The following is a 27,842-nucleotide window of genomic DNA, read 5'->3' as shown; positions in this document are numbered from 1 at the left end:
ACAACTCTACATCTATCTATTTATAACTGCATCTATCTATCTATTTACAACTCTGCATCTATCTATCTACAACTCTACATCTATTTATAACTTTGCAAAACTATGAAGTAGCCAGGACATCCTGGTTATCAAGATGGTTCTTGAAGTGTGGCTTCAGTGGCAATGTACATGGACCATCAGAATTTGGAATACATCAGGAGGGCCCCCACTGCATTTCTCCTCTCTGGGCTCTGAGGATTTTTATTATTTTTTCTCCGAAGGTGTTACATTTAAACAATACAATGTACAGTTGCAAGGGAAAATAAGTCAACTCTGAAAACCTGGATTTCTGCATTAATAATAAATAGTTAAATATGGCCTGGTCATTATCTCGCAAGTCATAATTATAGACACAATCTAAGTAATAAGTAATAAGTTCCTATCATATCTTCTTTTCAGCTACAGTGATTCATTTTCTTCATTTATGCATTCTCCTGCCGTGTTAAGTGTAAATCTCTATTTAAACGCCTTTGTGCAGTGCCAGTGGCAGCTGAGTTTCAGCTTGTATGTCTGAATTTGGGTTTATAGGCGGGGAGTTTGTATTTGCACTTAAATCCCTGGTTATGAGTCTACTGAATTACATTATATTGTGACATTTTATATTGTTTCCAGGGATCCCTCATACAGAAATGAGTTGTCCTGTGTGAAATATCAACCTTGACAATTCAATTTCTTTCATGGATTGTATTTGGGCTGTGTTATTAAAATGGTTTGAGCGCACAGGAGGAGAAGGGCCTACAAAGACTTGTCAAAGCAAAAGGAAATCAAGACAGATTTCCCTGATATACTGTCATCTAAATATTAAAATTGGGTAACATTTAAATCATTAATTTAGCTAAAGTTCCCTGAAGCTCAAAATCCTAGAGCCAGAATGCCATCAAGAAGCCTATAATTGTACAAACTCAATTATGAATGTAATAGATGGATGCGCAGTCTGTTGAAACAGCCAGCTGCGCTGTGTATTGTGTGTGTGGCGACAGCTCGTTAGCTGTGTAAGTCATTTATGAGCTCTGATTGGATGAATTAGACGGGAGTTGGGACAGAAGGCCAATTTTGGGGGGTACACTCACACCCTGTGGGGGCGAACGTCTTTGTTGTGTGCCACGTGTCTGGCAGATGGGACCTCCCTACTCACTCGTGTTTTCTGTGGCAGGTGTGACCTTTGACCTCCGGTCTCTGTCACCCTTGGCTAAGTATTGTGATTGTGTTTTGGATCTGGTTTTTGAAGTAATAGTTCAGCAGAAAATCTCATTTACCATGTATTTTTATTTCTATCAGTCAAGACCCATGTTTTGGGTCTGACGTTTACTTATTTAGTAAGAGACACTGTGAAGGGTAAATTGAAGGGTCTATATCTAATGTATTATGATATCTGTAGCTTGGTTAATGGAATGTTTTAATGTAAATGTAAAAATAGTGAATCAGTTAAGACATGTTTGATGTCTGAATTTTTCTAGTTTTAGTTCTGCATTGCTGATATGACTGAGCTACTAACTCACACCCTAGCTCTCACACACACTTGCCATTTCTTGTGCATTTTAAAGGGCACCTCCTTCCCCTCCAGAATAATTTATAAAAGAATTTGATTACTGCTTCAGATTTAACTGATTACACACACTCTGGACTGGCAACATCAGCCTTCTGAAGGAGCGTACACCACACTCCCACCCTGGAGGGCACCGTCAGTTGGGTCTGGCAACAGGAGAAGTGGATCTGGATCTATTTGTGCTCGTAAACAATATGGCTGTGTCTCAATCCCCACACTAAACAGTATGTAAATATAGTGCACCACCATCAGAATTGCATTCATTAGTCCGGTACAGTAGAGAGGATGCAGTCTGGTCTTCAGCCCATTGGTGTAAAAGTTAAACTTGAAAAAAAAGATCACAGATATGTACAATCATTCAAACAAACAATACGATTAAATTACAACAATTCATATGATTTCAAATGATTTATGTCTATATAAGTAGACCAACGTTATATACCACATATGTACCATATTCACCCATCCATTTTCATCTCTGCTTTTTCCTAGTCAGTGTCTGCAGCCTACCCGGAATTACTGTGCTCAAGACAGGAATTTCCCCTGGACAGGGAGTGCACCAGTCTGTTGCAGGGTACCACACACAAACCCATTCTCCCACACACACCTAGTGGGTTTTTGGGAGGTGGGAGAAAACCGAAGTACCCAGAGGAAATCCATGCAAACATGGGAAAAGCACACCTCACAACTTCTCACAGGCAGAGCGAGGATTGAAACCATAGCCCCAGGAACTGTGCAGCCTACACACTGCCTGCAGCACCACCATGCCACTTTATTCAACATTTTTAACCCCTCTTATAATCCTTTAGAATTAAACTGTTCTGATTGGCTTTCATATACTGTACATAGTTCAACAAGCAGAGGGGCTCTGAGTGGTGCAGTGGACTAAGGCACTGGCACGTCAATCCGAGGATCGCTGGTTGGAATCCGTCATGCTTACCATCTGCAAGGGATTGCTCCATCAGGGGTGGGTTGACGGCACTAGGGAGATTTGCTAGTGATGAACAGGGATTGGGCAATTGGCCAAATTGGGTAGAAAACAAAAAGCAGTCTGAGAACACTGTATATAGCTATGATGTGAAAATTGTTCAGATTAGTTTCCATATCTGGATCGTATGGACTGAGGGTTGAATGTTTTTATAATTCTCACAATGTTTACAGGGAAACAGGGAAAGTTCAAATTCTACTGGTTGGTTGCATGTGATAATCAATGACAACTTTTATTTAATAAATTTATTTAGGAAACTAAATTGTGCAAATGTGACACTGTTTACTCATGGCCCAACATATGCTTGCTATCTAGATAGCGCACACTATTTAGAGCTCTAACAGACATAGCTAACAAATCCATTTCTGACGAGACGTGTGGAAAATCCCTGGCGTGTGGCGACAGAACCAATGTCTTTAAAAGTGTTAGACAGGCCTACAGTGAATGATAGCCACTTAGATGATGCACAATGTCATTGTTTCAGAAAGCCTTCCACACTCTCTCTCTCTCGAGCAGTTTTATCTCATACTTTATAGGGTGTTTTACAGTCAAGGCAGGTCCCAGTGCGCATCCAGCCAGTGTGTGTGAGTGTGATCTATCATTGCTCTGGCTTCTCTCCAGCAGGGCTGCACGAAGGGACAGTATTAAAAATATATCAGGAAAAGGGAAACAACAGCTTCTCCATGTGATCCGATATGTCTAGAGCAACGAGTGTGTGCAAGCTATATGTGCAGTCTGTGTGTGTGTGCGTGGTTTGGTGTTTTTTTTTTCTGGTGTGGTGAAATATCGGTATGGACCAAAGCTAATATTTCTTTTGCAAACACTTAGCGGTATTGATCTGACTGCTTTGTGTGCAGCAGAGGGGTGTGTGTGTGTGTAGAAAAGAGAGAAAACGATTGCTGGGGGAGATTTATGGGCAGAGGGTGTGGGCCAAAGCAGTGTATGAGAGAGAGCCTTAACTTTGTTATAATGTTTTTTTTCTTACAAAGGTTATAAATGAGTGTGACCCAATGTGAAGAAACAAAGACATCATCAAAAATGTATTCCTACCTGCCCTCCCCTCGTGTTAAGACATATTTGGTAGCTTTCAGACAATGGAATTAGCGTCAGCAGGTAACACTGTGTATAAAAGTGCATATATAAATCATTAATCTTGCTAAACTACATTTGTTTAATAATCTCAAATAAGTTGCTTCATACTAGTAGCTTTAAAAATAGACTAAAATGTATTGCTAAAAACGTACTAGCACAACCAGTCCCAAATGTGCTGAATTTAATTGTCAGACAGTGCCAGAATTCACATAAGCAAGTCTTTTTGAGATAACTTAACAACTTCACACATCAAAGCGAGTGTTTGAAGATTTAGGCAGGACGTTCGTATGTAGCTAAACAACATGCTAACTAGCTAGTTATATTAGCCCTGCTATTCCAGTACTACACCAAACAGGGCTTGGCTAATGGACTACATACAAATGGCTTCTTCACACTTGACACTGTTTCCACACACTAGTTTCCATTATCCTTGTACAAGGAATGGTTTAGACTTTTTCTACAGTTGTTGGTTTAGACGGTCGACCAGCACAAGCTAGTTAAGTTGGATGACCAGCTTAGCTCTTGCTCTTGATGGTGTAGACTTTTTCTACAGTAATGCTGAGCAGTAGATGTAATATATATATATATTTTTGATAACGGTATTTATACAGTTCTTCATAACTCCGCTACTACCTGGAAACACAGCCCTAACAGCCTAAGCTTAGTTATGTTGACCGACTTAGCTCTTGCTCTTTTCATTAAAGTTTGATGGTTTAGACTTTTTCTACAGTCGTTGGTTTAGATGGTCAACCAGTTCAAGCTAGTTAAGTTGGTTGACCAGCTTAGTTCTTGCTCTTTTCATCAAGGTTTAATGGTGTAGACTTTTCTAGTCATAGATGGTGAATCAGCATAAACGGTTTAAGCAATCTGATTGACTAACTACACCATCAAACTCAAATGAAAACATAGTCCATACAATGATTTAACCAAGTTGCAAGTAAGTATCTGTCACTGTACCATGTGCAGCAAAATGTGTCCTCCACATTCGACCCATATGTGGTAGTGAACACACACACACACACACACACACACACACACCAGGGGCAGTGAGCACACAGAGCATTGGGCAGACAACTCCAGTGCCCAGGGAGCAGGGCCCAACAGTGTCAGCTTGCCAAGCCCGGGTATCAAACCCACAACCCTGTCATCAATAGCCCGGAGCTCTAACTGCTTAGCCACCACTGCCCGACCAGTTGGCTTACCAGCAGGGTATGTTTTTGCCTGGATGACCAGCTTATCTTACCTGCATTTTCCAGCAGTGAAAATACTGGAAAAGCTCTTACCTTTAATTTTGTTTTATTTGACAAATATTTTTCCATCGCAGAAAACTGAGCAGAAAATCTCAGGAACTACAAGTCTATCTGATATCCCTTTGGGGAAGTTGCACAATGCTTACTAGTAATGATCATTTCTTTACATGCTAGTTCCATTAAATGTTAGCTACATTAGCCTCATAGCTCCAGAGCAAAATCTAAAAAGCAAACCAGATGTGTCCTATCTGTTGGTTGAAGAGAGATTTATGTAAATGTAATTTGTCGGCCACCTATCCTAAAAACAACTGAGGGAGAAGAAATAAAATAGAAAGAGAAAGTGCAGAAGAACAAGGTCATTAACTCTGCAGGCGGAGTGTGTTGCACTCCCAGGATAGCTGTACTGCCATACACTGCTTTGCAGCTTGGAGGACGCGTGGGCTTACGGTCAGTGCTGTAGTCACACACACACACACACCGCCCCAGGCTCTCACACCACAATGACAAACCCAGCAAGCCTCAAAACTGTGTCCTTGCATCATTCTAACAACAGTAATACAAGAAAGAAAGTAGTGTAGCCTTGCAGGCAGTCCTGCCATTTGATCTGGACATTTAGGAGTTTTCCTGTGCTTTGGCTTTTGATTGGTAGACTAATGTGCAGACGTGAGTTTTTAAAGCAAACACATTCTCTCGTAAAAATATTGTCATTAAAATAATGAAATAGGAGTAGAATTAGCCTATCGATAAACCTTCTTAGAGCATGCAGCAACTCTCAGCAGAGAAATATGAAGTTTATTACTTGTCATTTTTCTCATTTTAGGATTCTTCTGTTCTGCTCCAAAGTAGGATGTTAAAACACAGAACAGCATTATGTCCTGCAGCAGTATGTCAAACATCTGAATAAAAAAGTCTGAAAATAATCTCTTATTTTCTTGAAAAAGAATGTTTTCATGGACATGAATTTAACCAACTATGTAACAGCTTTAAAATCTTTGTAATGCTTCACTGTCCTGTAATAAACCTGGAGAAGCAGCAAAAGCAAGGCTTTTCTCTTTTAGGCTTAATGTGCATGTGAGAAGCCAGCCACTAGTTTAATAATGAGTCTAGGAGAGTCCTAGAAGGCAATGTGTGGGCCCACACTTCAAGTCTTCACTCTAGTAGTTTATAACTGAATAATGAATCATCACCATTTTTGCATTTTTCTCTAGTAGGTCTCATTCAATTAAAGACTGTGTAACCAATACTTACACAGAGTACCTCTATATACGACACAGAAAACAAAGCATTACTGTAGAGGTTTAATGAGAACACTGAAGTCAGAAAAAACACAAATCACATTTTGTTCATAGGGCTTGAGAAAGCATGGTTGGAGAAATGCTAACACATTACACAAAGAGCACAAGGACATCTCAGGCTCTGTTGAAGAAATTCTCCATTCAAATAAAGTCATAGACAGCGTTAAAAAATAAATCCAGTTTAGATGAACAGCTCCTTCACACTTTACATCTATCTAGCTCTGTTGTTATCTTAACTTCCCATTGCTAATGTTCATACATCCGTTATACACTGATCAACCAAAACATTAAAACCTCCCAATACTGGGTAGGCCCCACTCGTGCCACCAAAACAGCTCTGATCTCTCGAGGCATGGACTTCACAAGACCTCTAAAGGGGTCCTGTGGTATCTGGCACACAGATGTTAACATGCGTTAGCAGCAGAACCTTTAGGTCCTGTAAGTCAGAGGTGGGGCCTTCATGGATTTAATCAATGAGCCTTGAGTGCTGATGAGAGTCACCAGTTTACCGGTTGTCCTGACCAAAAGTGTTGAGCACTTTTCATAGGTACTGACCACTGCACTGGGAACACTGCACAAGGCCTGCCATTTTGGTGATGCTCTGATCCATCACAATCGTCTAGCCATCACAATTTGGCTGTTGTTAAAAAGTGCTCATGCTTGCCCATTTTTCCCACCTCCAACACATCAACCTTAAGAACTGACTGTTCAGGTACCACTGTAACAAGATAATCAATGTTATTCACTTCACCAGTTGTTTTAATGTTATGGCTGATCAGTGTATTTATCAATCAGTCCATTCACCCACTGGACTCAGGGAACAGCTCTAAATCTCAGTAATGAGTGCTGAGAAGAGAAGCATAAATAAATCGAAACAAACAAAAACAAGCAGAAATTTCACCACTGGAAATTATACTTACAAGCAAGTGGAACTACGGATGCCTTAAAAGGTCATGGATTTAGATGATCATTTAATTTGTTTGCCTGTAATGAGTTTCGTTCTTTATTTATTTATTGTAAATAACTTGTCACTATCACGAGACAAAAAATGAAACTTTCCTGAGATGACAGGAAATTATTCTCGATATCACAAGATAACCGATTGTTGTTGAGTTATCTGAGGTGATAATTACCTCTGGATTTTTTTAGTGGTTCTCAAATTGGTCCTCAGGGTCCCCCAGATGGGAACAGAGATAACAGTTTATAGTCAGAAATACCTTGAGAACCACAGCTCTATTTAGTAATGTCATTATCTCAAAAAACAAATATTCTCAAGATCCTGCCAATGTTCTCCTTTTGCAGAAAAACAACCTAAAATATTTGAATCCATGAGCTTTTAAGACTTCTGTAAGGAACCGCATGAAATGTTATCAGTAGAAAAATGCTGTTTTATTATCTTTAGACACAAATTTATATGTACAGTGCAAGTGACATTTAGGTACACATCGCACGTCTGATTTTAAACACGGAGCATATGTACAGTACTGTGAACGACGGGTCAAGGCGGCTGTTTTATTGACCCACTGTCCTTTAAAATCTAGTCCATCTTGCAGTCCGTGGGAGGAGGGGTAGGGGGCATTGAGGCCGTGGTCAGTTCCTCTCTCTCTCGCTCAGATGGTGATGAAGGCTCCCTGGTCACCGTCGGCAGACTCTGGCTCCACGCATCGCCCACGCCTCCGGGTCACCCTTCGCTTGCGATGAAATTTGGCGTAGCAGCGGAAACCTTTGTAGGTAATAAAGAACAGATGTTAGGTTTATTCTTCTCTAGTTTCAACCTTGAAAAAACGGCAATGCCCAGAGTTATTTACCTGGTAAAGAGAACTGTTATTGCCCACTTCTGTCACCGACAAGAATAAACATGAGGTATTAACAGGGGCTGAAATGATATTAGCCATAGTGGCTGTTGTTTTTTTGCACTAAAGAAAAATTGGTCTACCCACCCTCCTCACACATGCAGTCGTCATAGCACTTGTTGTTCAGGCCCCGGTTGTGCATTTTACACTCATGCTGTCTGAGGTCGCAGCAGGATCCTAGAGGGGTGTGTTAGAGAGAAAGGAAGCTTTAGAGGCTGGTCAGTGTACACTGAAGTCTAATGACCTCTAGTGTAGTTTGCTGCATCATTGCTGTATTATTGTATTTCTGTACCATGTCAACAAAGAATGTCCTTAAAAATCTATTATACCCTAAAAATGACTGATTACTAACCAGTTTGTGGACATACTGACCTGGGAGGCAGTCAAGGTGATGGTCACATGGTTCGACAATGTCAGCATCAGTTGTGTTGCCATTACTCATGTTCTTGCTGCGTCGCTTGTCTTTGTCCAAACAAATAAACAAACAAATGATACTTTTTTTACATCACACTTAAAAGCAATCTGGTTGCAGATACATGTGTAAAACGACTGAAATCTACTAGTGCTCTACAACTGGTTTTAAACGGTTAGTAGGAGGCTGTAAAATAAATAAATAAATCAATCAAGCAATAAATAAATATATATATATATATATATATATAGAGAGAGAGAGAGATTTAATAAAGATTTAATAAAGTTTCCACAGTGTCCACATGGAAAGCATCTTAGCACAAAGATACCTCTTAAATGGTAGAGCAGGCAACATACTGAACACTCTCTCAGTTAAGATGATATTAATGCTAAAATGCCTTTGGCAAACTTGGCCCTGAGCTGTAGATAATTCTAAAATGACTGAGAAAACGGAATAACACTAACAACAAAGTAATAAAATGAATATCCAAAATGGCTCCAGCACTTTTCAATAGAAAATTTAAAAATGCATCAAACCTTGAAGCAATATTTTAATAAGAATTTGGAATACTATAAATATATAAATAGTATATTGTAACACTTCTTTTTACAAGAATCAAAACACTGTTGTTTAGGAGAACTGTAAAATAGTCCCAGTTCGATTCCTATTACAGCCCGAGCCTCAGCTTTACTTTCACAAATCAATAATGGCTCCAACAACAGATGAATGTGGGTATTATTTTGCCCTGCTGAATGCTGAAATTTAATAATTATTTATATAGATTTCTCTTAGGGAATTCTGCAAAACAGAGCAGTTTATAAAATATGACTTAGGACTCTTAGCCAAAGGCATTTATTGTACTATAGATCCTAGGCCTTACCTTTTTTCTTGTTGGATGGCCAGTTGTCCACTGGCTTCATGTCTTCGTAGTCTGTCCAGTCAAAAAGGGCCATGTCCAAAGTGGGCTGCACCTCCCCTTGACCTTTTCCTCGACTTGCCCTCTATGAGCATGCACATACATACACAAACACAAACACACAAAGTCAAACTTTATATTCATGGTAGTCTATACATGGAGCAGCTGATTTACTAAGTGCACCTACCTTGTATCTGCACTTACTGGACATTTTATCAGAAACATCTACTAACACCTGTAATTTTGTTGCTTCTGTATCATTTGGGTGGACTATTTTCATAGATATAGTAATGGATTGTTATCAGACAGCAGTTATTGCTGGTGGTTTTACACACTGTGTCCACCCACTGGCCACATTATGAGAAACTCTTATTTGTACATCTTGTATAAAGCCCATGCTGAAAAAAAGCAATGGTCCACTTCCATTGACAGATGAAGTACAGGCAACTAACTTTAAACCCACAGAGTGCACCTATATGGTAGGTGCTTCTGATAAAATGACCAGTGAGTGTAAGTACCTAAAAGCAGCATTCATGGAGAGCAAAAAGGCATAGCAAAACATTGCTAACCACAAGAAGCATAAATCCTCATCAAACTAAACCTTTGGGAATAATGTTCTGTGGATAGTGGTGGTGCCAGGAATACTGGGATCTATGAAAATATATTACAATGGGCCCACAACTCCCCCCACCCCCACTGTAGAAATACCATACCAGCATTTTAAGTTCAGTTTGGGGTTTCTGTTTTGTGGAGTGATGAAACAAAACTGGAACTTTTCAGGCACTATGGATCAGCGGTATGTCTGGTGAAGGAAGAATGAAGCATATGCTAAAAAGAACACCCTGCCTAAAGTGAAGCATGGTGGTGGCTCAGGGATGCTCTGGGGCTGAATTGCTTCCTCTGGCACTAGAAACCTGCAGTGTGGGGAGGGCAAGATAAATTAAAATCAAGTATTGGGAAACGTCATGCCTTCTGTGAGAAAGCTGAGGCCCAAGCATACCTCAAATTCTGCCAATGCAGAGTGGAGTGGATCACAGATGCCTGACTTGAACCCATGGAAAATCTTTGGTGGGACTTCAAGAAGGAGGTTGCAGCACGCAAACCCAAGAATATTAGTGAACTGAAGGCGAGTAAACATGAGGAATGGGCAAAGATTTCACAGGAATGCTGGTGTCCTTTGCATCTTGTTTTTGAGCAGGTCATGACAGCATAAGGGTGCTCCATTTTGTACTAAAGACGCTTGTCTTGAAGGGGTTGAATAATTCCAAGACTGCAATAGTCATTAAAAGTTTTGTGTCGAATTTGGAGAAACACTTCTATTATCTATCTTATAAACTATTACTATCTTATAAACAGTTTGATTGGCCTGTTGCCTTCCCCGGGGCGATTCCTAACCGCTGCCGCCGGACCTTCTCGTTTGTGTTTATGTGTTTGTTTCTTTTCAATTGTAACGTTTGGAACCTTGAGTTCGCTCGAGAGGTTCACCGTGCGACTAGAGGTTTGTTACGGTCAGCTTCGGCTCGGTATTCGCGTTCAGGAGCAGGTCACCCTGCTAACCACGTTATCAGCGAGGTTTGCTCGCTCACTGTCAGGATTCACTGGCTACCCATGTCCCAGCAAGGTCGACCCACGCTCGCAGCAGCATGCTGCCGTTTCAGGTTTGGTCAGCTTTGCTGTTTTGTCTAGCTGCTGGTTCCCCAGCTCTCCTTGTCTATGTATTGAGCGCTGCTCTAGTGCCCGCTCAGCTCCCAACTCCTCCCAGTCCCAGGTTTGTTATGTTCGTCCTTTGTGTTGTCATGTATCGGTTTTGTTTATGGTTTTCTCCTCTCATTGCTGCTCACGTTTTTCATACTCTTGGTGTTTGTGTTCGTTTTCTTTGAATAAACCTCTTGCATTGGACTCAATCTCTGCGAGTGTTCATCCCATCTGTGTCTGGCCTAGCATGCCATGACAGTTGCAAACAGCTGAAAGTTTGTACATTTTGCTAATAACTCTAATTTGCAATGGGGATTCAATCATTCCAATTGTAATTGTATGTGTAATTATATTCTTGAGACCTGCATTATTTTTATTTTTTTTTGTCATTTTAGTGTGAAAACACTTTCTTCAAAAAGTGTCAGAGATGCCGCACTGTATGCCACCAAACTATACAGCACTTTCTCAGATGCCTTCCTGTTACTGTAATCCCCATCAGAAAACATGTGGAAGCGCTGCCTCTGGGGCTTCGCTACCTCCAAAACCAATCTGAGCTGCTATTGATGTTCACGTTCCGGCAGAAAGGCTGTTTACGTGTGTTCTGTGGATTCTAGTCTGTAGCGCAAAGTGTTTGTGTGTGTCTGAGAGAGAAAAACTGAAATTCAGAGAGATCCTCTGTGTTGTTCTGAGTTGTCCTTTGTGTATGAGTGTGTTGTAGAGGACATCAGTGTTTTTGCCAGGGGCTAAAGCTGCTGTGGAAGGTAAAGGACAGAAGAAGGGGAGGACACTCATCTCAAAGGAGAACATACACTGGAATCAGTTCCAGAGAGATGGAAAAGAGTGTGGGAGTGTATGAGTGTAGGAGTGAAATAGTATAGGAATGTATGATCTGAGCCACTCCCTTTATTTTTAGCAACAATAAGCAAAAAAAAGAGGAACCACAGGACCATATCCAAAACCATTAGAAACAGGTGTAGGGAGGCTTTATAAAGCAGGAGCCCACTCACCCCACCATTCACATGCCTACACCCCCATCGACACATTTATATAACTATGGATGTTAAATAGCTCATTTTACTTCTCTGCTAATGCATACCATATAAACCATACAAATGTGTTTAGTGTGACCATAGATATGGGAATCATAATCATAAAAATGTGTGTAGCATAAACATGGAAATTATTGTAGTTTAAAACAGGTGTAGCATAACCCTGGGAACATGGTGTAACATAGTCGTGGAAATTGGTATAGTGTAAAGATGGAAATTGGTTCAGCAATTGGTCTAGTAGTCTATTGGTTTGATTGGTCTAACCTTGGAAATGAGTGTTGCATTACCGTAGAAATGGGTGTAGTATATCCATGGGAATCATGTTGCAGCAACCATGCAACCACACAAAAAACTGTTGCTCAACTATGGAAATGGTTAAAGAGAACCTTGGAAAGTGGTGTTGTGCAATCATGGATACAGATGTAGCATTAATGTGAAATCCAGTGTACCATAGCCATGGATATGGGGACAGTGTAAAGATGGAGAATGCTGCAATGTAACCATAGATATATGTGTGGACTAACCAGGAAAATAAAAATTGCATAACCCTGGAAATAGGAACAGTTTAAATATGAAAATGGATGCAGTGTAACTATGGAAATGGGTTTAGCATAAGTAAAAAAAATAATAATGTGACATTACCATGCAATCAGACACAACATAACCATATACATTAGTGTGTTGTGACTGTAGCAATGGGTGTAGCGCAACCATTCTAATGAAATGAGTACATGAAAATGAGTACAATGTAAACACTGAAATAGACGTAGTATATTCATTAATTGCTGTAGTGTAACAATGTCAATAGCTGTACCCAACTAATTCGCATATTAGTAGTGTAGTTACATTTGAGACAGATTTCTATAAATTTGTATTTATATGATCTGGATTATGACAGGTGGGCAGTCAGCAGGTAGCAAGTTTTTCTTTGCTTTGGATTGAAAACTACACATTGTGCCCCAGCTTTGGTTCTTTCTATGACACTGGAAATGAATACATGCTGTTTTAAGTAAAATATTAAACCCATCAGGCATGCCGTTACAGTACAATTACCAATTTATGTTCAAGTAAACTCCAATCATTACACTGTGTCCACAACACATTTCCCTTTAACAGAACAAACAAATAAGCTCCTACTGAGGCAAAAATATCCATTACCACGTCCTCAAACTCTCCAGCTCTGTTCAGCATAGCACATTCGTCAAAACCCACTGTCAGTCCTGCCCAGTTAGATTAATTACAAAGGAACTCTGGTTCTGTGGCCTCTTAATCTAAGCAGCGGCGCTGATCGAAGCTTAATTAAGAGAGCCTGAGGTGAATCGAGTCATTGAGTTCAAATCCATATGAGCATATCAGTTCGAGCAGGGATTCGTCTTTGGCTGCCTTAACTCTTAGAATACAAAACAGGCTGACCGCCTGCCCACGGTGCTTATAATTCTTTATAACTACTACACCTACAGACACATCCATCAAACCACATCCACCAACCTATCCATGTGCATGGTATGAGTGTGTTCACATATGCATATTTAAAGGCCCATTTTCTATATTTGTTCTGTATTTTATTTCTTCACACTTAACTTAAGCCATTGTATAGCTGCTCTTATTTTCTCTGATAAAAACAAACTGTTTTGTTTTTTTTTGTTTGTGCCTTTATGAATTATATATGTAAATGGCCCCAGTTCCGACTGGCAAGTATATATAAAAAAGTGTTTCCTACTTTTGTTGGAGTAACTGTCTCTACTGTCCAGTAAAAGGCTTTCTACAAGATTCTGCAGCAATGCTGTGAGGATTTGATTGCATTCAACCAGAAGAGTTGATGTATTTCTCATTTTATATCATTACTGAATAATAGTCTTTTATGATAAAAAGTAACAAGAGTAAGTCAAAAGAGGTTAATATTAATATCGGCTGATATTCATCAGATGATGATATTTATACACAATACAGTACATACAATTTAGGTAACATTGTTAAGACTGCTAATTAATAGAAACAATTCACTTTTATAATGTATATTATGTGACATTCTTGTCTTATATTTGTTTTTCGTTTGTTTGTTTTGGTCTGCTTGAGATGCCACGCTTGCTGCTTTCAGATTTGTCTTCAGTAAGTGTAAAGTATGCTCAATTATTCAACTGTTTAAGAAAATTCAATTTCTTTATACTAAGAAGCTTTTGGGTTTCTTTGCTGTTTTGTGTTATTATCAATCTGTACCGTGAAGTGCTGTCCTAATGGTTTTGCAGCATTTAACTGAATCGGAGCAGAAGGTACAGCTCTAAACACTTCAGAATCCATCCTAATACTTCCATCAGCAGTTATAGCATCAACAATACAAGTTCCACTGGCAGCCATACCCAAGCCAGACAATGCCTCCACCATGTTTGACAGATGATGTGGTATGCTTTGGATCCTTTACCTCTCCAAATAAAGTTAATCTTGGCAATCAAGCTATTTCACCTGTACAGTTCTAGAATCTTGCCGGCAGGTGTTTCTAGCAGTGTAATCTGGCCTTTGTTTTTTTTAAATATATTTTTGAGAAGGAGCCAACGAAGGAGAAAGAGAAGAACAGATGGTTATGAGGTGAAAAAGGAGGAGGATGGGTGAGTAACGCCTCACTTTCTCTATGTCTGTGCTGCTAAGCGCTTCCCCCCTGCCTCTTTCCCAGCATGCACTGAGGGAACTGGGTAATAAGGAAGGGACATGGTCCCAGTCCAGGCAGTGTATAGTAATAAATAAAAACAGGTGGGGTGGCATGGCCAAATTAATCTGTCCAACCAAGTCCCTCAGCATGAGGATCTATTATTTAGAGATACACTTTAACCCTTAGAAAAGCTATAACAACCATTTTATATGATTTTTTTTTATTACTTCTTACTTGTAGCTCACTAAAAAAGGCTATTCTGTTGAAAGTGCAAATTCTAATCATTCAGTCTATGGCATATTCATGTTTGCAGATAAGAGAGGAAGTATTTTACTATGATTTAACTTGAATTTGTGTTTATAGTGTCAAAATCTATATTTTTGCCATGATTGTCATTATCTTGACAGCAAACCAAATCAAAAGTCTGAAATCTGCCCATATGGAATGTAAAATAATGTAAATATAATTCACTGTGTAAATATTTAACTCAAATGAAAGCAGAATGAAATAAATGAGCATGTTTTCCAATATTTGCATTTTCTAGCACACAGCATCTCAGTAAATACTAATTAGACTCGTAGAAACTTTTATGGGATTCAGAGTAGAATTTTTTTATGGGACTGCAGCAGAAAAAATAGTCATATATAAATGTAGCACTGTGTGTATTTTCAGCCTACATACAGTGACTTTCAAGGTTGTTTAGTAAATGAAAATTGTTATATTAAATACATAATTTATGTATGTCATGCAAAAAGTGACAAACTTCTAAATCAACTGAAATATAATGAAAATTGAGTAAATGTTCATCACAATAAAGTGGCTGGAATCTCCTCCGAAAAGTTATCTTCAGCAATGCAAGATGCAATATAGTAGTCTTTTTCTTTTTTATTTTTATGTGAACTAGAGGTTGGGGGTGCAAAATGTTGTAAAAAATGACATTGGCATATTGTGTTGTAAAAATTGCTAAATTAAAAAATACAAAAACCTTTCACCAGATTTCTCCAAAATCCAGAATCTGTCTTTTGTAGATGAGAATACTAGAATTTTTTTTTTCGTATGAAGCATGTTGTAGCAAGGCAAGTTTAATTTGCCTTATGTGACATTTCACTTCCTGCAATGTAACGACTACTACTACTAATGTGCTTATTGTGATGTTGATGCTAAAACAACATCATGAATATAAACTTTCAAACAATGCATCATAATATGTCCAGCGGATATTTATGTGATTTGTACCATTTGAAGATGGTCATCAGAAACAGCACACACTCACACTGAGTGGTGTCATATTGGTAGCAGTGTGTTTCTTCCTGTGGGGTAGTAGAGTATTTGAGTAGTTTGAGCATGACAGTCTGCTGCAGTGATTCAATTAGAAATAGCTCATTTTGGGTCTATGCCATTTGGGAGCGTGGGGCCCATAATTGGGAAATTGTAGGTTCAATCTCCAGAGATACAACAATCATCCATGGGCAGAAGTCAAAGACAGTATAATTGCCTTCAGTCTCTCTGGGTGAGTAGGATGGCCTTTTTTCTTTCTTTTTCTCCAAGGGTGTAAATTTAGGATGGAAATTTTTTAGAAGGAGTGTGGGTGGTAAAACCACCTGAATTTCATCTTGAAACACTCTCCTTCTCCTTACCACTCTAAAGGACCTCCTCAAAAGGTAACAGATGTACCTTAGCTTACCAGCCCACACTGGGTGGCAGCACATCCTTCAATGAGGTGACTGGTCTTCTCATTTAATCTATATCATGAAATATTTAATATTCTATTCAAGGCAGCTAAGTATATGAAGAAATGAATCTGTACCCCTTAAACTTTAAAACACAGCAAAACATTAGCAGAGAATGACTAGCATGAGGAAGTTGAAGGTGGTACTTTCTCTAAACAGTGGTCCTACTTTCTTTAGTTGTCCAACAGGCTGTTTAGAGAGACTGTTCAAATTCTTAAAAAGAACCACTGAAACCAGACAAATTACCCAATTTCCAAACTCCCTATTCTGTAACACATTCACTATGTTCTTTTACTCTCTATTCTGCAAATAATGCCACCATTCAGAGGCACACGTCATGCGGAAACACAGGCCTCGAGGGAATGTCATTGAACAGGCGGGAATAAATCCCTCCAGTAGAACAACATCCTATTGAACTGCACACTTTCAGATTCACAATGGAGCTTTATATTCAAGGATACTTTCGGCCTAACGGTTACCTGGGGTTTGGTGGAGGAGGGGGGCAGAGTTGGGGGATGCTCGCTCATCGCCGTGGCAACCGGGATGCGGGAAGCGGGGGAGGGGGCTTCAGCGGCTATGGCTGTGTCATGATTGGGTGAGAGCGTGTAGGGCCCGTCGTCCAGTGCATCAAAGTCCTTCATCAGAGAGCCTAATTCTGCGTTAGGATCAGGGAAGAACCCTGAGGGAGAGAGAGAGATAGAGGTTATATTTAACATCTTATAATTTGTCTCTGTCATATTAAAACTATTTCCAACCAACTCCTCTTTTCTATTTTTTCCAGCTGTGCTGTAGACTATGACATTTTATGAAGAATAGACAAGTAGAAATAGTACAAAATGTTGTGGCATAAGATCTTGGTATATAAAGTTAGGAACATTATACATGTATACACTTTTAAATACACTTAAACATACATATTTATAACATATATCTCTCTTTATACCTAAAAAAATACCCCCCTCAAACCCCCTAGCTTAATTATTCTGCTATTAATCAAAAGGCAGAAACTACTTTTAACTATTTGGTAATCGCTTGATTTAGCATATTTTGTAGAGTCCCACTGAGTTCTATTTTAGGGCCAAGGAAACTGATGTTAGTCATGTCACTAATGTAGTTATGAGAATAAATGGCTGAAGTGTGGGCTCTAATGGGTTTAATTAGCTGTTTTTGTTACTGTGCCTTTAAGACTAATAAAAAAAAAATGGCCAATTTTCTGATTGGCTACATTGTTTGTGTAGGGTTACCTAAAGTGCTACAAGCCTAATAGGTGGAAATATGTGAATATGTGTAACTTTGCTTTTTAGTTTATATATTACTGTCCAAAAAATGATAACATTACAGGAGAAAGAAAAAAAAAACATTTTTAACTTTAATGAAAGTGAAAGTAATGTAATATTGACAAATATTAAAGTGTTTTCTCCTTTCTCCTATACATTTCCCTATATATTTGTTCTTTCAATACAGGCACTTATATAAATTACGTAAAAATAAATAAAAATACGTAAATTTATTTATTCAGGGTTAGCAGTAAGAAAGAGCGCTGCTGGTGGCTTTGTGAGGACCACTGCATGCATGACTGGACCTGCTCAATAAATCAATAAATTAGAACTCTAAAGTGGACATGGCATTCATGGATCTGACCTAGAAACACCTCTTTTAGCTCTCACTTTCTGTCTTCTAGGCCACCCTTAAGAATTTCTTTTACTGATATTAAAGGAATAGCTCAACCAAACACTAGTAGTAAGCCATTTACAACATCTTAGTCAGCGGTTATTCACTTTCACTCACTGTTAGAAATGTCCAAAGGGATGTCCAAATTAACTAACCAATAACAAATGGGGCATCTCTGTTAGCATTATTAGCTCCCCCACCCCCAAAAAATCCTTTAATGAACTTATCCATCAATACAGAAGCCTAATATGTGCAGGCACCTTTCCCTCGTGCCTTATCCCTGCGGCCGTGTCGCCGCTGTTCAGGCTGGTGCCCATGTCTTCTGCCTTTGCGAGAGAACTCTCCTCCTGGAGGGTGGTTGTCCCTCATGTGAGAGTGGCCTCTGACCCCACCATGACCTCTCTCCCGCTCTGCAGGCCCCATCTCCAGCCTGACGGGGCTCAAGCCCTCCAGGCCTGTCCCATCATCCTCAGGCCGGGCAGCTGGTTGCAGGGGCCTGTGGGACAGCACCCCCTGCCTCCTCCGATGGCCTCCATGAGGCAATGCTGCTTCAGGGTCCTGCAAGGCGTTTCTGTTGGCAGTAGAAGCCTGCCTCAGGCCCCGCTTGGTGTTTAACGGCAGGCTGTCACTGCTTTCTGAGGAAGGGGTTAGGGTGGCAAAGAGGAGTACAAAGGGTAAACACCAGCTGGACTTCATCTTCACTCACAGCGCCTCCTGTTAGTTAGAGAAGAACAGGGTCAGGTCAGTAAGGAGCTAAAACACACAAAACAAACATGGTAAACAAATAAGATGATCAGTCTGTTTATAACAAGAAATCGCAATCAAAATATCTGAGGAGCATCAATAGAAGTTATACATGTCCTTACTCAGTACCACTTTGGGGTTGGGCAGTATAATAGTAATATTGTGTATTGCTGTATTTAAAAATGTTGATGGTATCTAAAAATGAGGACAGTATTTCAAATGACAGTGTGTCTGAAGATTCGCCAAAAAAAGCTTATTCCCCCATGTGCAATTACTGGTAATGTCATGCTCTGAAAACAGGCTGGAAAAAAAACTAAGCCCACTGTGAGTTGTGAGTTAGCAATGCACTGAGGGAGAATCAAGCAAACCTGGATACCAAATGTGCCTAAAGACAGTAGACTCTGTGCTCTCAGGTCTGCTGTTTTATCCTCTAAACGTGTGGGATTTGAGCCTGGAACATGGACTGTGCTAAACTGGTGTTTAGCGGGCTGGCTATCTTATCTACAAGTCTAAACACGGCAGAACCCGTCTCCATTCGCCTTACTGTTACTCCCAACACCAGTCGCCCGGCTCCAACCCAAGTTCCACAGCTCCACAGCAAATGCACCACAACCCTCTAGCTGATGCCTGGCATTAGCTCATTCTACTGACAATGTTCCCATGGAGATCATACAGGCTATATGTGTCAGCAAAGGGAGCACCTTAGAGGGGTGTCTTTCTGACAAATATCCAGGGCAATCTGTAGCTTATTAGCAGTATAAGCAGTTGCTAAGGTCCCCCAAGACAAGGGGTTAGGTATAGAGCCAAGAGACACCACTAACAAGAAACAAAAGCATGAATACAATCTTCTACTACTGGTTTAGCTACACAACATCCTTTCATTCATTTGTATAGAAAGAATTATGTCACACAATGTCAGAAACCACACCAAGTCCATTTCAGAATACTTAATAACGGTTCAAAGAGTTTGCGGAAAGCATATTGCAAATTCTGCACACAGTTTAGGATAATTGATGATGCTAATTCCTGTTGCAATGTAAGCATCGTAGCTCCTGTGCAAAACTAAAGAAGCAAACTTCAGACACCCAGCATGTCTTGGCTGATCGATTACAATTGAGGAGAAAATGGTGCGAATTTCACTGAACTATTCAGGTCATGTCACAGAGGAGCATCCCTGTACCCATAAACACTCTAAATATTAAGGAACGTATTTGGTCTGAAAATATTGTCAATGGCTTTTTGCCAAGCCAGACCTTGCCAAGAGATAAATATATGCATTTTTAAGAACTGCTGCAGTGATCCCTTCAAGACCTCACACTAAAAAAAACCACTCTGCAACAGCAAAGTAGGATTCTTTCCTCAGGAGGAAAATCAAAGGCGATGAGTAGGGTCTCTCAATGCCTCACACCATGCAAATCAGTGACATGGGTCTGACTTTGAACATCCAGCATTTGTCACTCTGATCCTCAGAAGCTACTCAGTTGGTGCCCACCCCCCTCACCAATCCTGCCTTTTGTTCCCAGAGAACATGAAAGCTATGCTCTTCACACTGTCCCCAAAAAGCAAAGCGTCTGAGACTAGGCCTTATTATGTTCCCTGAGAAAGCCATGGAAAAGTGGCAATGGAGCAAAGTTCCAGTTACTTTCAGACACTTTACTTTCAGTAATGTGTCTTACCACAGTGAGTCCCTCAGAGCAGCAGGGAAGAATCTAACTGTTCCTTTTCTGAAAACCCCACTGGAGTTGAAGGCAATAAGGCACATGGAATGGGAAATGGGCGTTATTCAGAGAGTGACACCATTCCCTCCCTATATTACCTTTTAATTAGTATTGCAGAGCTGTCCTTCGCATTAGCCTGAGGTAATTCATAACCAGCCATTTTATTACAGGCACATTTAACGAGAAAAAGATTCCATTGACTTTGGTGGCACTTAGAGAAATTTGAAGTATGAGCAGTTGATGAGAGAGGTGTTATATTGCCCCATCACACAGGGGAGAACAGGGGAATTTTAATGCTCCCTAGTCTCCAAATGGAAAACTCCATCTCCATGGCACAGTTGAACATACAGAATTTAAAGTGACTGATAAAAGAGCCTAGCTAAAAACAATAGTAGCAACCAGGTAGACAAGGTAGAACTGTTATAGGATAGTATGTTATAGGATGTCTGTGTGATATTACTTAGCACAATATACATTTGAGGCAAGTGTGTGATAATTTAGGCTTGTATAATGCTAGAATCTATTGGTTTTACCCTACCGGGACTTGTTAGATTCTATTATACTGCAAAAATAAGAGAATCCTGGAGAATCATCTGAAACCTAGCCAATTTATTTAATATTTATTCATTCCGAAGTCAGCGTAAAAGAGGGCTTTAAATTTGAAATGACAGATAGAGGAAGCGGAGACATATGATGATGTCCAAGCCAGTCTTCCCATCTCTATGCACTTGACAAGAGGGAGGGAGAAATAGCTAACGCTAGACAGGTTTTACAGTTTAAAAGATGCCCACTGGATGTGGTGGTTTTATCACTATTGTGCCATTAGCGTTGCTACCCCGCTGACTGCTGGCCTCTTCCAGCATTGCTAACGAGGTGTTAGTCACAAGCCATGTTTATGAAGTCCTGGGTAAATCTGGTAAAAGTTGTGGTCTACAACTTGAAGCTCTTATGACAAGGCTTGAGTCTTCTACCAGGCATTTTATGAAACAGCATCTTCAATTAAATAGTATATATTTTGGTCTCAAACTCCCTATTGTTGAAATGTCACTGATTATTCTATGCAGCCATTGGTGGTTTGGCAAAAGGTATAATATAAATAGAAATAACTTATACTTATATGTCTTAAGAGTAGATATTATATGTCTTAATATTAGAAATAACAACTAGATTTAAAATAACTTAAATTGTCAATATATAATTTCTCGCAGTGTACTAAAGACTTAATTTCGTTAGCAAACATGCCTTAGCTGACATGTTTGAGTTTAAACTGTGTAAATAAGATTTTTCACCAAATTATTGAATTAACCAGTGGACTGAGTCTAAGTAACACGGGTTGCTCCTCTACGAGAACGTCCATCATCCAAGCAGCCCACGAGTTTGGCCACTCTGTTGTGGGGAGACAGCAGCGTACAGGAAATCAATAGGAATGGTGTATTGAGCTGCTGCAGGACTGCAGGTCGATAAATAGACCAGCACCTCCCCTCTGCATAAGACACACACAAACACACACACACACACACACACACACACACACACACACACACACACACACACACACACATAAATTTGCATCTATCCTGTGTTGAGGGGTGCATCCAGGGTAGGCAACCAGGGGCGTTTACTGAAGGCTACTTAAAAGCTCGTCAGCGCAGGGTAAGTGGAGGAAATTGCATATGAGGGAGAGAGCATGAATGGTGCCAGGGGAAATTTATAGTGCGACTGCAGGCGCCTCTTTAGGGAACACAAGCTGCCCGCTTCTGTTTGTCTTCTACCAGCTGTGCACTTTTCACAGCTCTTTAGTGCAACTGCAAAACCACAGCCTGATCTTCACCAAATCCACAAAAAAAACACAATTGCTGGTTTCAGTCACACCTCCTCAAAATGAATAGCCGTGCCTGAGAATGATAAAGACTTGCGTCTGACAGCAGAGGTAATTATGAAAACAAACAGCATCTCCCCACCATCATTAGCTTGCTGAGAGGCTCTCAATTATAACAATGACTATAATCTATAGACAAAACCACATCATCATTATTACCAAAGTGCAGCAGGATGCGTTTTTCAGCCGACATGCCTGGACCAGGCCTTAAAAGCTCCACCATAAACTCTGCCAAAGGATGTTCTCCTGAGCTGTCTTTAATGTTATATGCAGATATACGTCCACTCAGCCCACAGCAGTTAGTCCTGCCCATTCATGCTGTAGCATGTAGAAGTAAAGCGGCGTGCTGTTACTGCAGACAGTCTGTAGTAGAGCTATTAGACTAGAATATGTGGGGAAAACAAATAAACGTGCTGTCGATTAGTTGTAGGTTAATGTATGAGCATTCACGCCGCAGTCGGTTCATTCTGGCTAAAGCTATAAAACATGTTTCAGTGGATTTTAAGTGAAACACAATCAGTAGATATTTGCACTATATGTCCAAATGTTTGTGGATACCCCTTTTAATAAATAATTTCAGCTACTTTAAGTTGTACCCACTGCTGATACAGGTGTGCAAATTAACACACAGCTTGTCTAGTCCCTGTAGAAAAGTACTGCCAATAGAATAGGACTTTCTGGAGCTGATAAACATGAACCTATTGGCACAATGCCTAATGCAAGGCATGCAAAGCCCCCAGCACTGAACTGTGGAGCTGTGGAACTGTGTTCTCTGGAATGATGGTGCTATATTCTATAGTTTTGGGATGAGTTGGGGAGTTGGGGATGAAGTGGGGTGGCGTTCATCCAACCTCCTGAGCACTAATGCTACTGTCAATGAATGCAATCAAATCCTCACATCAATGCTTCAAAATCTAGTAGAAGACCTTCTCTGCACATTAGAGACAGTTACTCCAACAAAAGCAGGATAAACTGTTTTGAATAATCTTGGTTTCAGAAGAAACACTGAATGAGCAGGTGTCCCAATAGTTTTGTCCATATAAAGGCAAAGCAAAAAACAAACAAACAAACAGTCTGCTTAATTCAAAGATCTAAGCGACTTTCACAAAGGTCAAATTGTGATAGGTAGACGACTGGATCAGAGCAGCTCCAAAATGAAGGATCTTGTGAAGTGTCCCCAGTATGCATGTACCTACCAAAAGTGGTCCAGGATAGGTGGGCTCCCTAAGGCTTGCTTGTTTTGGAGTACAGTTATTATTATATTATTCAGATAGAACATGACAAATTGAACTCTTCCTCATTTCACCTGTTTACTTCTGTAATGTTTTCTAGTTTACATTTTTTTTTATATTCTCATTTTCTCAAATCTTACATTTTTCTAAAATCTCAGATTTTCAATGTAGTGTCAGACATTAGGACCGCAGCTAACATCACCACATTGCATCATGCTATTTCAGGCTAGATTTTTTTACAGGACTGGAACGGACTCATTCTTTTTTCCTTCGATATCCAATCCAGCATTTTCTGCTGACATCGACTCACCACCCATACCTATTGATGTGGCTATGCCATCTCAAGTACTATCACTAGTACTATTAATCACCAAGGGGAGCTTTAGGACTTTTTAAGATGTGCGCTACTCTACTGCACTTGAGCCCACACAAAGCCTCAGCTAGAAGACTGGAGTCCGCGGCGGCCTGCTGTCACATGACCGAAACAGGTGGGCCTTTGAAAGAGCTGCTGATGAAACAAAGCGTCCCGGAGATCCGGGGGAGGTGTGGAGGATGTTGGTGAAACACGCCGGCCTCACCTCCTGCTGCGCTCGGCGGGATGCCCCCCCCACACATATCACAAGCTTGTAAACAAGAGCCACAGTGAGCGTAAACCACATCTGGCACAGGAGCTCGAGTCTGTCAGAGCAGAGACAGCAGCACTCAGTCAGAAGGTGTTTGGAATGACCGTGGGATGACAGGGGGGTGAGGAATGGGCGGTTAGGTAATCGACTGAAGCGTTTTGTTTATCTGTAATGAGAGGGCCTTGATTTATAATTATAAGTAATCCAGTCAAGGTCTGTTGTACTTCTAGGACATTGCAGCCAAGCAAACATAAACCAATCAGCAATGAAACACAGCAGTCCCTTCTTCATCAGGCACAACCAAGCGCTTGGACAGACATTCTAAAGGCTTAAATTAATTTTGCTCAGTTAATCCTATAACACTGATCCAACTAGTACTGCCTTCTAATGTACTCAGCTATTTAACATGATTCATCAGTGTAGATGTAGCACTTATTCTTAAATCTGAAGTTTACAGTTTATATTTTTAGCGTGAAGCAAACCATCATGATGCTCAAACAGTAGACCTGTCTGACATTCTGTTTTGAGTTAGTTTAGCTCTAAAAGAAATTATGTTTTTTTTTTCTCCTAAATGATAAACTGCAAAGCAAATTATAGGACATCTTGATTTTATATGACAATGTGAACGTGGGTGGTTTAATTGGTCAAGTGTGCTCCTGACGAAGATGATGCCTGCATCAAACCTTTACAAAAGTATACAGCTACGACTGCCATATATGGGATGAATAAAGCCCTGTTCAGATGGGATTAGTTTTACATGGGGTGGGGTGGGAGGGGTAATGTAGTTATTACTAGGGCTTCCAATAGCAAATATTTTTCTATCAATTAACTACTTTTTTGATTAGTCGATTCATCTAAGCACTTTATTTTCCTCTAAAAAGTTTTGCCAACAACAAAATGTATGTTTAAACTGGCACATTCAGCATGCTGAAAACTAAAAAGAAGGCAAGAAGTTTCTACATATACCCCTAAGATCTATTGTATTTATGGACGTCTGACACAAAGAAAAGTACTTAAAATAATGGCAGAAATAAAATAATCAGATAAGGTACATCAAGTCCCATCAAGCCCAAAGCACATAAACACAAATATTGGCCAAAATGACAAAAATCTTGCCTACTAATGGTTACTGAACATGACTAGACTTCTGGAAGGCCATCGCCCAGAACAGCACTTGTGTGTTTTCTCCTCCGGTGATCATGGATCGCCCTAGTGCTGCTGTGGTAGGCCATCAACACTTTGCACTGTTTAAAACCAAATCTTTTTTTTATAACGGACTGTCATTTTTACAAACTGCGCACACCCTAATCAGTAAAGATTCAGATGTCTTATCTTTTGTTAATCCTGTGCAATTCAAAAGGTAGGTAAATATTCCATCATATCCTGTGTGTAAAAAGTTTGGAGGCGCTAGAAAAGGTATTTAGTTTGTCGTGCTTGGCACAGACAACTCAGGTCGTTCAAATCTGTGGCAAACCTCAGTAAAATCCAGAGGACGAGCCAAAGGACTCCTCAGAGGTACAACGCTTGTGGCATTACTCCACCTCCCCATTTCAAACAAATGCCTTCTGTAGGGTATATTATTGACATTGTAATAACACGATATGTATACACAATGTATATGTAGTTGCCAGAACAGTGCAAGGAATACTATTCACATACTCATATAACTGGAACACTCTTAATCCCTAAACAATTCCAACTGCATTGGAACCGAGTGCATCCAACAATAAAGGCAGCATATAAAAAGCACCAATGCCACATGCTAATCCATTTTACAGCTTATTTGCAGGCCACCTACTTGAGGGGGTTGATTAAATGAGTTTAAAGCCAAAAACTCCAAGACAGTCAAAAAGTCTGAGACCACAATAAACATTATGTTTGTTTGTTTTTTTTACTGGAAAAAACAGCAATATTTTTAAATAAAATAGATAGTAAATAAAGACAAGTAACATAAATATTCTGCACTATTCAAATTGAGTTGCATTTGTGTGACTGACCATGTTAATACCATGTTCAGAGAACTCTCAAGTCTCAAGAAAATTTAGTTAGCTGTCATTAATTTCACAGACAATTAATCAGCAGACATATATGCGACGACATTTTGTTCTAATTTTGCCATTTTTTACATGCGCTCTCTCCACAAATCACAGCTCTCTTACTGACACTAGTATGGTAACAGCCAGCGATGACTACTGAGAACTAGATCTTTTAATTAAACTCACTGTGTATCCTCCTCACCTGTGAAGCTGTATCTCCAAGGTCTGTTCAAAAACAGTTCATCCTCAGTTAATGTGCATCAAAGCTCTATGCAGAAGCTCTCCTGAAGTTTAATCTGTAAAAGATCTCCATGTTATTTTTCCACCTTTCCAAAAAGCAGCATGCAGTGCTGTTACTGTCAAATCACTCCCTCTTGCTCAAACGAGTGCTGCCATTAAAGGCCTTTACACACCAAATGTGATCAGTTTACTACAGGAGAACGAAGTGTTTCATTTAGGAGTGTTTCTGCACACAGTTCGTAGTTGGAGACACAACTCCACAGAAATGTGTATTAAAAGCTTGTGTCACTGAACAAATATAATTTGCGTTGCGTCCACGCTGAAAAGCTTGCCTTAAAGAAAATGTGTGAAAATATCAGCCGGTAGCATATTTTGGCTAAACTTGCATCCGATTCCGATACACAACAAAAAGATTTTTCTATCTCTACTCCAAACTAGTGTAAGAGGGTTCCCTCTCATGTCTGAAATTTATGTTTAAATCACTGTCCTTTTCACTGAATTGCTGATTGCAAAAAAGCTTTATATTACATCAGAAATAAAGGAAAAATAGAAGCATTCTCACTAGTACTCACAGCCCTTTTTGACCTCACTGTATCGCAAATAATGTGTTGGCTAAGAAATGGTTAACTTATGCAGCAGTCACGAATGCAGCAAGAAGAGGCAATATTCTCTAGTATACGCTCATATTCTCATGTGCAGCCCAAAAGCGAGTATATCCCATTAAAGCATTTACAAACATAGATGCTTCAAAACAGCTCTCAATGTTCTTCATGATTCCAAAAGAAGCAAATTACGCTGCTGAACGTCCAGAAAATTGGTTTTGGAGATAGCAGATAGGACATAATTGGATAAGGAATCCTCATCTATTCTTTGCAGATCTACTTCTGGCACGTCTTAAAGCACAGCAGGCAGCAGAAGATTTCATGTGTTATTCAACAAAGCAGGATCGCAACAGGGGGGTGAGGATGTCGCTGGGAATTCTGCAAAGTAGAAGAAACGCAGACCAAGAAAGTGAATCAACTCTGCAAAAAACTAATTAGGAAAGTCAGCGTACATGAGACATTTTAGAGCATGTTCCAGAGTTAGTCTGCTAAGAGCATCACTCATTAGACTCTTCCTCTTCTGCAGAAATTGAAAGCGAGGTGGTCTAAGTTGCTTGAATGATACTGCAACAAAGTGTCGTCTATATG

At 39.9% G+C, this 27,842-nt stretch overlaps 1 protein-coding gene across 1 annotated transcript in view; it reads right to left on the bottom strand.

Moving 5' to 3' along the window:
- Positions 1–6,200: 6,200 nt before the first annotated feature.
- The window catches only part of draxina (dorsal inhibitory axon guidance protein a), a 30,127-nt gene continuing 8,485 nt past the window's right edge, over positions 6,201–27,842 (bottom strand). Inside the window, exons 2-7 of the mRNA XM_072666359.1 lie at positions 18,441–18,894; positions 16,989–17,188; positions 9,356–9,476; positions 8,436–8,525; positions 8,151–8,240; positions 6,201–7,933 (exon numbers count right to left, since the gene is read on the bottom strand). Coding sequence (XP_072522460.1) covers positions 7,821–7,933; positions 8,151–8,240; positions 8,436–8,525; positions 9,356–9,476; positions 16,989–17,188; positions 18,441–18,876 — 1,050 coding nt within the window. The 5' untranslated portion in view covers positions 18,877–18,894 and the 3' untranslated portion in view covers positions 6,201–7,820. The remainder of the gene's footprint in view (positions 7,934–8,150; positions 8,241–8,435; positions 8,526–9,355; positions 9,477–16,988; positions 17,189–18,440; positions 18,895–27,842) is intronic.

This window comes from Salminus brasiliensis, chromosome 21 (assembly GCF_030463535.1).
Source record: "Salminus brasiliensis chromosome 21, fSalBra1.hap2, whole genome shotgun sequence".
NCBI lineage: Eukaryota > Metazoa > Chordata > Actinopteri > Characiformes > Bryconidae > Salminus > Salminus brasiliensis.
The sequence above is the reverse complement of the archived record's forward strand: the minus strand, read 5'-3'. Positions and strand labels throughout refer to the sequence as shown.